The sequence below is a fragment of the Moschus berezovskii genome, chromosome 15 (genome assembly GCF_049115385.1).
Source record: "Moschus berezovskii isolate FMDL1 chromosome 15, NW_MosBer_1.0, whole genome shotgun sequence".
Classification (NCBI taxonomy): domain Eukaryota; kingdom Metazoa; phylum Chordata; class Mammalia; order Artiodactyla; family Moschidae; genus Moschus; species Moschus berezovskii.
The window spans coordinates 51,886,885-51,899,585 of record NC_142474.1 but is presented as its reverse complement, the minus strand read 5'-3'; the positions used below and the strand labels follow the sequence as shown (position 1 = coordinate 51,899,585).

Here is a 12,701-nt window from a genome sequence, read left to right as displayed (position 1 = left end):
CTCAATTCTGCAGTTGTCACACAAAATCAGCCATGGACAGTTCATAAGTGAATGAGCCTGATGATGTTCTAATAAACTTTACTTAAGGACACTGGAAGTTGAACTTCATATCATTTTCATGTGTTCCCAAATACAATTCTTCTTTTGATTTTCTTGAACTATTTAAAAATATAAAACACAGTCTTAGCATGTGGGTTATGCAAAACAGACAGCTGGATAGATTTGGAACCTGGTCATAATTTGCCAATCACTGCTTGACATCCTGTCCAAGATCTGGAATTTTAAGATATGTTAAATGTTTCTACTCTACCGAGTATGAAATGATAAATTGTCAATTTAATTTGTACTCCTTATTAGTAGTGAAGTCAAACATTTTATCGTGTTTATTAGCCATTAGGATTTTCTCTCAATGATTTATCTCTTCATGTTTTTTTTTTTCCCCATATTTTTTAAGGTTGTGGGTATTTTATTTGTTGACTTACAGGAGTTCTTTCTATTTTCTGACTGGTAATCGTTTGTTGAATGCTTTGTAAATGTTCTCAGTGTATTGTGGTTACGATTTCACTTTTGAAATAAATCTTTTGATGAAAAGTTTTCAAATTGAAGCTGAATGTATCCAAGTGATACTTACTTGACTGTGAAAAAAAAATTATGTTTTTCATACACATTGAGAATGCGAAAGATTACCACAAAAGGAAGATACCAGGACTTCCCTGGTGGTCCAGTAGTTAAGACTTTGTCTTCCAATGCAGGGGATGAGGGTCTGACCCCTAGTCTGGGAACTAAGATCCCACATGCCTCATGGCCAAAAAACCAGAAGATAAACAACAGAAACGGTGGTGTAACAAATTCAGTAGACTTTAAAAATGGTCCACGTTAAAAAAAAAAAAATCAAAAGGAAGATACCACTTTCTGAGGTGGGAAGAGAAGAAATATTTCTTCATTGGGCGGAAGTAGAATGTTCCTCACTTTTACTCCAGATGCTCTTCAGTTCCACTCATTTCCCTGAAGGTAAATAGTTTTGCAACCTGTAGTTCTCTAGTAAACACAGTGTCTAAGTGCCGATTCGACAGGGCTGCCGGAAGGCATGCATCTGATCTTCACGAAACATGGCTTGTCTTTCACAAGTTTGCAGGCTTCTCAATTCCAAGCCAGCTGACGTCTTTCAGAGGAGAAAAGGCCCTCCCACTTGCGTTAGTTAATTGACTCTGATGGCCTCCTCTGGCCGCCTAAGTGGTTCTGGAACAGAGAGCACTGTTGTAATCTGAGGAACTTTCAAAAGTCACCCTGGCCAAGACAGCACACCCCCCAAGCCAGCGAGGAAAAAGGAAAGCTGTTGCAATGCTGGTCAGCAAAACAAGACTTGGCTGCCCGGAGCTTTGTTACTGAGTTCTTGCTCCTGTGAAGGCCTCTGGAGAGCTGGGCCCACTTGGAGCTGGGCTGCTATGTTTGACAGACGCCTCATGTCTCCTCAAACTAAGTGCCTTCTTCCTGGGGTAAGCTTGTGGGCAGGGAGGCAGGCCAGATGCATGGTGTGGTTGCAGGAAAACAGGGATGTACCGCCTTGTAAAGGAACTCAAGCAAAAATCACTCGGTGGCTTCACTTTTTCAAAGCTTTTTTTATCTAGCCAGAAATGTTTGCATTCACGGTGTGACTACATCAGTGTCCATGGAGTGGAAGCCAGTAAGACTGGAATTTGGTTGTAAAAAGTGTATCTTAGTGAGATCAATTTAGTAGCTGGGGAGAGAGAGAGAGAGGGAGGTGGAGAAATTTGGTGGAAAATGAAAATGCTTTTTGCAGCTGTAGGCAGTCACTTGTCGCTTCAGGGACAGCCTAGCTACTGAGCTGTTTCTGAGGCTTTTCTATGTAAATCAGAATAATGTGACATCCTATGTGATTGCAATTTAAGATTTGATTGCCGTTTGTCACAATAAAAGTTTTTTTTTTATTTAATGAAGTTCAAAAATGAGAGTCTAATGTTTAAAATATTTAAGCAGAGAGCTTTACCTCACAAGGATGTGATGTTTGGGTCTTTGGATTTAGTTTAGAACCTTTAAAGTAAAGAGCATATTATTACTAGTCCCCTTCCTGGGACTGCTTTGGGAAAATAAGTAAGTAATTCTAGAACCCAAATGTGAATTGTATCGTGTAAAATTCATAAGGTTACAGATATCTGTGCAATAGGTCACAAAAATATCATTGTAGAATCAGTGAAGTACAGCTTGTCAAAAAATTCTTTCCAGGTTACCGCTTTTGTTTCTAATTGTGCCAACTTGTGCTATATTTAATTTCACAGAGGGGAAAAAAATTACTTGCAAAGAAATACCTGTAGTTTGGAAATCATTTGTTTTGGGTTGGAGCATACAGAAGTGTAGCACAGGCAGTAAGATGCTTTGCTTAACCTACTGGATTTCAGTGATCTTTTATTATGCTTCATTTTATTTTTCAGAATTTATTTTAGTGACATATAGCTGATTTGCAGTGTTGTGTTAATTTCTGCTTTAGAGCCAAGCCAGTTTTATATATATATATATATACACACACACAGAGTTTTTTATACATATATATAGACACATACACAGACACATTCTTTTTCATATGCTTTTCCATTATGGTTTATCACAGGATACTGAATATAGTTCCCTCTGCTATACAGTAGGACCTTGTTGTTTATCCATTATATACCTATGTGTATATATAAAATGTATTTCACTTGAAATTTTCCAGAGACACAGTTTTCCTTGCTTGTGTTGGCTCTCATTAGACTTTGTACGCTTCAGTTATATTTCTTAGGCTCTGACATGGCTGGCAATGTATACACTAATTATAAAGGATTTCTAGGTGTTGGATACTTCACATGTTTTTTAGTTTTTCAAGTGCTACCCACATTTAATTCAGATTGTTCAATACCTGTTTGTTTTGAAAGACATCCGGGATCATCATTTTCCATAAACTTGCCTGCTTTTTAAAAACATCACCAGACACTCAAAGCTGCTAAAGTAGTTGTTTCTGCTGAAGAATTCTGTTATAAATTCAAAAAATTATAATCTGTAACCCAAATTGCCAAGCATCAAAACTGCCAAATCTATTCCACTGATCATTTTTAATATTTTCATCTGTGAAATTGGGTGCAAAAAATAGTATAGTTTTTAAAATTGAAATGTCAGTCTATGTGATGCTAGAATAATTACTTGAATAGTTTATCTGTTAGTAAATCTCATCTCTAAGTTGAAGTCTTATGGAGAATCTGCACAAGCATGTTTACCCTTTTTAAGATGCTTCCTCTCTCCCAATCCTAGAGTTTTATTTCCTAATGCCTAGTCACTCCTCATTTTAACTAACACTTGTGTTTGAATAGGGCTGATAAATACATGGATTTTTGTTTTAATGGTTAAAGATTTAAAATAAATCTTTACAAAGACTTTAGAGGATTAAGAGGTATTAACTTCTAGTTATAAAATGAATAAGTCACAGGGATATAATAGCACAGGGAATTTAGTCAATATTTTATAACTTTGTATGGTGTGTAATACATAAATATATTGAATTACTGTGTTGTACACCTGAAACTAGTATAGTATTTTAAGTTAACTATACTGGAGTTGGTGATGGACAGGGAGGCCTGGCGTGCTTCGATTCATGGGGTCGCAAAGAGCCGGACACAACTGAGCGACTGAACTGAACTGATACTTGAATAAGATCTTCCCAGGTGGCTCAGCGGTAAAGAATCTGCCTACCAAAGTAGGGGATGTGGATTTGATCCCTGGGTCAGTAGGATCCCCTGGAGAAGGAAATGGCAACCCACTCCATTATTCTTGCCTCAGAAATCCCATGGACAGAGGAGCCTGGTGGGCTGCAGTCCATGGTGGGTCACAAAGAGTTGGCCATAACTTAGCGACTAAACAAAACTTGAACAAATAAAGACTTTATTCTGTTCCCATTTAACATGTTCATCTAGTCATTCCCAAAGTTCCCCAATGACAGAAATTTTTCTTTCAATTCATACAATCAAATGGAGAGGACTTTTAAATATATATATATATGTATATGTATTATAGAATAATTTTTTAGGATATTAAATAAGCTCTGTGGCCTTTATTTTTGTTCTAATCAAGTATTTCAGTTTTTATATCACTTGTACATTCTGAAGTCACTGCAAACCCTAAATGCATAAAAAAACACATTTGGAAATTATACATTTAATACTCACCTTGCATTAAAATAAAATGAGTAAACCAGTGCAGTTTGGTAGAGGTAATTACTTTTTCATTGCCAAGGGCAAAAAAATATGCCTCTGACTAGTATTAAGTACACTTTTTATCTCTTTATGAATTCTGGTATTATTGCATTGTTAGTTTCTTTCACATAATGCCCTTTGTGACAGCAACATGTGCCATTATTTTTAGACCAAGATAGTCACTCTCTCTGTTTCCTTTCCTTCCTCCAAATAAAAATGATCTCTCAGATTTGTACAGGTCTTTCAATTTATTTAGTTCTGTTACCCGTGATTCCAGCTTTATCTGACTTTGATGAAGAGCAAGTGTTTGGAACTCTACTCAATGCTCTGTAATGACATACATGAGAAAAGAATCTAAAAAAGAGTGGAGTTATATATACATGTATAAATTATTCACTTTACTGTACACCTGAAACTAATATAACATTGTTCATCAACTCAGCTCCATTGTAACATAAAAATAAATTAGAAGGATTAAAATGAAAAAGAGCAAATGTTTGTATACAGTGAGACCTGACTTTGGATACTACAGTATCCCCTTAATAACTCTGTGATGTGGCAAATATTTTTATCTTCTCTGAGCCTTGATTTCATTATCCATAAAAAAAAGGTATAATAATATCTGTGTTTCTAGATATTTATAAGATTTTTTTTAATCCCAGTACATATAGACTGTTTAGCATAGCACCTACTCTTATTAAGGGAATGCACATACTCACCTACATTTCCTTCAATGGCTAATAATAAAAGAATTTAGCTCTGAGATCCCAAACTATGATATCAGGAGAGTCAGCAGAGAAAGTTATGGGTTGTTTCTTGTTTGCATGTTCGAAGATAGAAAGATTAAAGTAAATAACAACCCTGTGAAATGAGACTTCTAAGTGGATCCAGTAGCAGGAGGCAAAGAAACTAAGTATAAACCCTCCCAAACTGTACGCATATATTTGAGTCCATGTATAATATATGTCAGCATCTCCTAGCATTGGAAGATTCTCCAAGTGATGCTCAACTTCAAAATGGTTCAATAACCAGAGCTCCTGAATGGAAATAAGCACATGAGAATAAAAAAATATATTGGAGGATAAATATTCCAAGAAGTCTCATAATTTTTGAACTTTTACTTTATCTTTTTATTTACCTTTATACTTTTGAGGGGAGGAAAGGAGCCCTTGTATTCCCATATATTATAAAACTAACAGTGATCTAAGGGTACAGATTTCTGCACTATTTTTCAGGTATAATTTGTATTTAAATGGATGTATAATGTCAGAAAATCTTGGAGGCTAGTATTTGTAAGGATTCTTTAAAGCAGCAGTCCTCAGGGACTGCTGAAGGAAACCAGGGACTGGTTTCGAGGAAGAGAATTTTTCCAAGGACTTTGGCAAAAGAGGATGCGATGGTTTGGGACTGATTCTTATAAGGAGCATGCAACCTAGCTCCCTCTCATGCACAGTTCTCAGCAGAGTTTAAGCTCCTATGAGAATCTAATTTTCTTGAAGAGATCTCTAGTCTTTCCCATTCTATTGTTTTCCTCTATTTCTTTGCACTGCACTGATTCGTTGCACGGATCTGATAGGAGGCAGAGCTCAGGAGGTAATTTGAGCAATGGGGAGCAGCTGTAAATACAGAGGAGTTTCACTCCCTTGCCTGGTCCCTAACAGGCAAGTACCAACCCCTGGCGTGGGGTTGGGAAACCCCCCCCTCCCCCGGTTTTAAGGATGAACACAAGAATATATGGTTTGTCACCTAGAGATGCCAGGATGTTTGATCGCATCTTACCCCCATAAAATAATGTGTGAAATAAAAATTTTCTGCAGTCCTACAGAGATTTGCCACTTTTATTGTTAAAACGGAAAACCCTTGAAAGAGAGCTTTCCATGTCAAAGTAATTAGAAGTTATTAGAACTGAAAATAGAAGAAACATTAAAGGAAATGTGCATAGAAACACGCCAGAATCTCACTGCTCTGGGTCAAATATTTTTCTTCTGGCAAATCACATCCCATTCCATTTCCACAGGCATACATACTTTTTTAGTTGGAGCTACAGTACACAGACTGCAGAATTCTGTCTTTTGCCTTCAGCTGTACTTTCTAATCATTTTTGGGATGGGAAGCACTGCACTGGGTCCCATGAGTTTTGTCTAGTAGGAGCACATGTGTCTGTCTACTTGCAGTGTGCAGCCTAAGGGCTTGTGGGATCTTAGCTCTCCAGCCAGGGATTGAACCCATGTCCCCTGCATTGGAAGGTGGATTCTCAGCCACTGGACCACCAGGGAAGTCCCTGTAATCACTTTAATCACATAATGATACTGCATTGTGTGCATTTATTAATGCCTTAACTCTTCCGAATAGAGTGGTCAATTATTGTTAGTTAATTTTAGTTAATTCCATAATTTCTCTTTTATAGATAAATAAATCTGTCACACCAATTTTGAGCATATGGTTTTCAGCAAATAACTTCTCTGAGATAAATTCTCAGATGTGGAATTATTTGCACAGTGAGTGGGTTTGAATGTTCTTATGTCTCTGGCTATAATCATTCTTTTCAAAATGATTATATTAGTCAACAGTGAAAGCATAATATTATTAATATGCTAATTTTTCCACAATACACCCCACATTAGGTGTTAATAATTGCCCTCAAAAGTAAATAATTATATAGCATATCACTTTAATTTCTGTTTAGGAGATTAACTAGCAAAGTTCAGTTCAGTCGCTCAGTCACGTCCAACTCTTTGCGAACCCATGAGTCACAGCACGCCAGGCCTCCCTGTCCGTCAACAATTCCCGGAGTTCACTCAACTCATGTCCATCGAGCTGGTGATGCTATCCAGTCATCTCATTCTCTGTCGTCCCCTTCTCCTCCTGCCCCCAGTCCCTCCCAGCATCAGGGTCTTTTCCAGTGAGTCAACTCGTCACATGAGGTGGCCAAAGTATTGGAGTTTCAGCTTTAGCATCAGTCCTTCCAGTGAACCCCAGTTCTGATCTTCTTTAGAATGAACTGGTTGGATATCCTTGCGGTACAAGGGACTCTCAAGAGTCTTCTCCAACACCACAGTTCAAAAGCATCAATTCTTCGGCAATCAGCTTTCTTCACAGTCCAACTCTCACATTCATACATGACCACGGGAAAAACCATAGCCTTGACTAGACAGACCTTGGTTGGCAAAGTAATGTCTCTGCTTTTTAATATGCTATCTAGGTTGGTCATAACTTTCCTTCCAAGGAGTAAGCGTCTTTTAATTTCATGGTTGCAATCACCATCTGCAGTGATTTTGGAGCCCCAAAAAATAAAATCTGACACTGTTTCCACATCTATTTCCCATGAAGTGATGGGACCAGATGCCATGATCTTAGTTTTCTGAATGTTGAGCTTTAAGCCAACCTTTTCACTCTCCTCTTTCACTTTCATCAAGAGGCTTTTTAGTTCTTCACTTTCTGCTATAAGGGTGGTGTTATCTGCATAACTGAGGTTATTGATATTTCTCCCGGCAATCTTGATTCCAGCTTGTGCTTCTTCCAGCCCAGTGTTCCTCATGATGTACTCTGCATAGAAGTTAAATAAGCAAGGTGACAATATACAGCCTCGTCATACTCCTTTTCCTATTTGGAACCAGTCTGTTGTTTCATGTCCAGTTCTAACTGTTGCTTCCTGACCTGCATATCGTTTTCTCAAGAGGCAGGTCAGGTGGTCTGGTATTCCCATCTCTTTCAGAATGTTCCACAGTTTATTGTGATCCACACAGCCAAAGGCTTTGGCATAGTCAATGAAGCAGAAATAGATGTTTTTCTGGAACTCTCTTGCTTTTTCCATGATCCAGCGGATGTTGGCAATTTGATCTCTGGTTCCTCTGCCTTTTCTAAAACCAGTTTGAGCATCTGGAAGTTCATGGTTCACGTATTGCTGAAGCCTGGCTTGGAGAATTTTGAACATGACTTTACTAGCGTGTGAAATAACTGCAATTGTGCGGTAGTTTGAGCATTCTTTGGCATAGCTAGCAAAGGTATATATTAATCAGAAATTGTATATTTTTTGCATCTCTGTGTAAATTGTTATTTCCTGTGTTTAGATTGCAGTATCAATTTTATTTGTTATATAGGAAGAGTAGCTCTGTAAAGAATAAACTGTTGGTTTTTCCCTATCCAGTCTCACCTATAAAAATATTTCCTTTCATAAAAGCTAATCAGATATTTATATTGTGAGACCCTCCTCATATCACTGAAGGATACATTAGTGCCAGGCAATAGGGTATTAATTTGATTAGAAATTGACACTAGGACAGTCAAAGGATTAAAACTTCATTTTGGAAAGCTTTGGAAAGCTTTGTGCTTTTGACTTTATTCAGATATCTTATTTTGTGCAGCGATCAAAAACTAATATACAAATAATAAAATGACAACATCTGACTCAAGTTGTAGTTCATATTAAAAGTGTATTCTGTCTCACCTTGAGGGTCATAGATTTTGCATTTAGGACAGCAAGTCCAATAGATTGTCAAGTTGTTGTTGATTTTGTTGACTTAGAGAAAAATGTACAACACAAGAGATGAGAGTTCAGGTTTTATTTAGGGACTTTACTGAGAACTATAGCCTGGGAGACAGCTTCTCAGTAGCTCTGAGGAAACTACTCTGAAGAAATACAGGAGAAGCTGGTTTCTATATGATTTTTGGCTTGAGGATGCAGGCAGTTAAGTATACATCTTGATAAAAGATAACTTCTGGTCACAAAGAATGGGGATCTCCAGTTAATGACTTTAGCACTTTACTGTGTATGGGAAGATGCAAGAATCTGGGTTCAATAAAATTCTTCCTGAAATATGTGTGTGTTAGTCAATCAATCATGTCCGACTCTTTGTGACCCCATGGTCTGTAGCCCACCAGGCTCCTCTGTTCATGGGGTTTCTCAGGCAAGGATACTGGAGTAGTTTACCATTTCCTCCTCCAGGGGAACTTGCCAACCCAGAGATCGAATCTCTGTCTGTGGGATTTCCTAGGCAAGAATACTGGAGTGGGTTGCCATTTCCTCTGCAGGGGATCTTCCTGATCCAAGGATCAAACCTGGTCTTGTGCGTTCAGGCAGATTCTTTACCATCTGAGCCACCAGGGAATCTCCATACATCTAACTATCTAAGAGACCTGTTTTTCCAAAGCACATGGGGCCTCATCCTTTTTCTCAGCGTGAGTTCTCAGGGTGCACCATCAGGCAGCCGCTGCAGCAGCTAATGTCCTCCTAGAACTGGGTGGTAAGCAGTGCCCTTTGTTTTCTGTGTTTGCACATCAGGGCTGTCATGGCTCTGGACCCTGCACCCTTATAGTTTCCTGCTTGACTCCCCCTCCCAGTGGTCATCCAGGGCCTGTCTCTCCCTCTCCCCTAGGGTTGGAGAACTGGAATTCTCTATACTCTTTCCTGGCAAGGGGCATACCATCATCTTGACCTTAATATTATTTGATGTTCTTTGTGAACCTCACAAACATTGCTTGCTGCCGCTGCTGCTAAGTCACTTCAGTCGTGTCCGACTCTGTGTGACCCCCTAGACGGAAGCCCACCAGGCTCCCCCATCCCTGGGATTCTCCAGGCAAGAACACTGGAGTGGGTTGCCATTTCCTTCTCCAGTGTGTGAAAGTGAAAAGTGAAAGTGAAGTCGCTCAGTCGTGTCTGACCCTTAGCGATCCCATGGACTGCAGCCTACCAGGCTCCTCCATCCATGGGATTTTCTAGGCAAGAGTACTGGAGTGGCTTGCCATTGCCTTCTCTGACAAACATTGCTTACATGTCTTTATATTTTTCTTGAGGTGTAGTTGATTTATAATGTTGTATTAATTTCTTCCCTGAATCATCAAAGTGATTCAGCTATACACATGTATACATTGTTTTTTAATATTCTTTTCCATTATGGTTTATCCCAGGATATTGAATATAGTTATATAGTTCCCTGTGCTATACAGTAGGACCTTGTTGTTTATCCATTCTGTGTATAAAAGCTTACATCTACTAACCCCAATCTCCCACTCCATCCTGACGACCTACCTACAGCAACCCCAAGTCTGTTCTCTGTGTCTATGAGTCTGTTTGTGTTTCATACCTAGGTTCATTTGTGTCATATTTTAAATTCCATATATAAGTGATATCATATGATATTTCTTTCTGACTTATTTCACTTAGCATGATAATCTCTAGTTGCATCCCTGTTGCTGCAAATGGCATTATTTCATTCTTTTTATGGCTGAGTAGTATTCCTTTATATGTATGATACCATATCTTTATTCATTCATCTATTGATGGACATTTAGGGCCAGCCACTCCAGTACTGTTGCCTGGAAAATCCCGTGGACAGAGGAGCCTGGTAGACTGCAGTCCATGGGGTCGCTGAGAGTCAGACAACTGAGCAACTTCACTTTCACTTTTTACTCTCATGCATTGGAGAAGGAAATGGCAACCCACTCCAGTGTTCTTGCCTGAAGAATCCCTGGGACGGGGGAGCCTGGTGGGCTGCCGTCTCTGGGGACACACAGAGTCGGACACGACTGAAGTGACTTAGCAGCAGCAGTGTGTCTTGGCTATTGTGAATAGTGCTGCTGTGAACATAAGGGTGCATATATTTTTTTGAATTGTAGTTTTGTTAGTTGCTCAGCTGTGTTGTACTACTGTGACACCATGGACTGTTGCCTGCCAGGCTACTTACATGCCTTTAAATCTTGGTCCACTTATGTAGCAGTTTTGTTACCTGTTAGTGGCATTTGAGACATCAGAAGAGAGAAAAATCTGACCCCATTAATCATATCTAATATCCTTATTGTGCAAGCAGTATGCAAAATAGATCTGCCACAGTCCAGAAGGTTCCCCACACTCTGATACCACTGCCTCCTTTACAAAGTTAGTGTTGTACCATCCTGGGTCTCCTAATCTTCTTAGTTACTCAAAAACAAAATGGCTTTGATTTAAGAATGGGAAGCTCGGTGCACTGAAATGAGAAGAACAAGATTATTCTTGATGGTAACTCTGGTTTCTTGGTTTGGGAGCAGTTGATTTACATCTCTAGGCTTACTTTGTCACCTATAAAATTAAAGTCATCATTCTTATCTCTCCATCTGCTCAACATGAGAGCCTCTGACAGCCCATCAGCAGTGATGCAAAATTCTTAAAGCATCTCAGAACAGCTGTTTATTAGTTTTGTCTTTCTTTTGAAGCCCTAGCCATTGTTTAAAGATTGTACTTTCAATATCAGTATGTATTCAGTCAAGTATTTTAACCTCCGGTCTTTTTATTTTTTGGGGGGAAGAGTGCCTTTTTGGGTCTCTTCTGTCTTGGTACTAACACAGCTTGAAAGATGTTTCCACAGCTTGAAACCTGATGAGCCCAAGATCCTTCCTGGGCTTGAATTGAGGTTTATGACCATCTTCATTACTTAGGTAAATAAGCTTTTATTTGTTTGCTAAGTCGTGTCTGACTCTTTGGCTACCCATAAACTGTAGCCTGCCAGGTTCCTCTGTCCCTGGGATTTCCCACTCAGGAATACTGGAGTGGATTGCCATTTCCTTCTCCAGGGGATCTTCCTGACCCAGGGATCAAACCTGCATCTCCTGAATTGGCAGGCGAATTCTTTACCACTGAGCCACCAAGGAAACCCTAATAATAAGCTTCAATGCTCACTAAAAATGCATACATGAGTAGAACTTTTCAAGACCAAGTTTCACATGAGCAAGTTCTGTGCATCCTTCACCACTCTACTTCCAAGGATTTTATAAAAGGGTCCATGGTAGGCTGTGAATAATTAATGCTAATTTGATGTTTAGGGATTTTTTAAAAGAAGTTTGCATATGCACTCAAATATAGCCGTATGAATAAGAAGTAACTTTATGATAGTGACAGAAATATCAATCACATACAAGTGATGTGTGTTGAGTATAACCCGGGTAAACTTAAACGTGATCTCTATCGTTGGAGAAATTAGTATTTATTCAGATAATGTAACAAGAGAAAAAATATGTATGCCACGTGCAAATACTGAGGAATAAAGAAACATAGATCTCTAGAATATAAGTAGCACAGATGTTTAGAGAATTATCAGGGTGAAAGATTGGTTGAAAATTTAGAAGTTATGGAATTCAATTCATCATAACCACCATGGAACAATAAGTTTGTCATCCATCTCTTTAATAGGATTCAGCTAAATTATGTATGTTTTTCACTGTAAGTTAGAATGTGAAGATCTGAGATGATTACGTAGCTGAAATTGAGCTCAGTAAAAGTTTCTGTTCTAAAGAAATTTCCAACCTGTTCTGTCTGTTTTGTCTTTCATAGGAAGAGTAGGAATTTGCAGGCCATTGTGGAAAGTGTGACAGGATTCAGAGTTCCCCTGAGAGCCATCACTTGACTGCTTCTACATGACTTTTTAAGAGATGTGATACCGTAACTGGAATGGCTCATTGGTGGAAACACTGAGGGTTGTTTGTTTAAAGAGG

At 38.7% G+C, this 12,701-nt stretch overlaps 1 protein-coding gene across 4 annotated transcripts in view; it reads left to right on the top strand.

The window, feature by feature from the left end:
• The window catches only part of CACNB2 (calcium voltage-gated channel auxiliary subunit beta 2), a 449,947-nt gene that overhangs the window by 231,451 nt on the left and 205,795 nt on the right, over nt 1–12,701 (top strand). For 2 of the 4 annotated variants that reach the window (XM_055429559.2, XM_055429568.2), the window contains exon 1: nt 472–1,496. The exons of the other annotated variants lie outside the window; for them this stretch is intronic. In XM_055429559.2, the coding sequence (XP_055285534.1) occupies nt 1,446–1,496 (51 nt within the window). In that variant the 5' untranslated portion in view covers nt 472–1,445. Of the gene's footprint in view, nt 1–471; nt 1,497–12,701 lie in introns of those variants that run through there. 4 annotated transcript variants of the gene reach the window in all.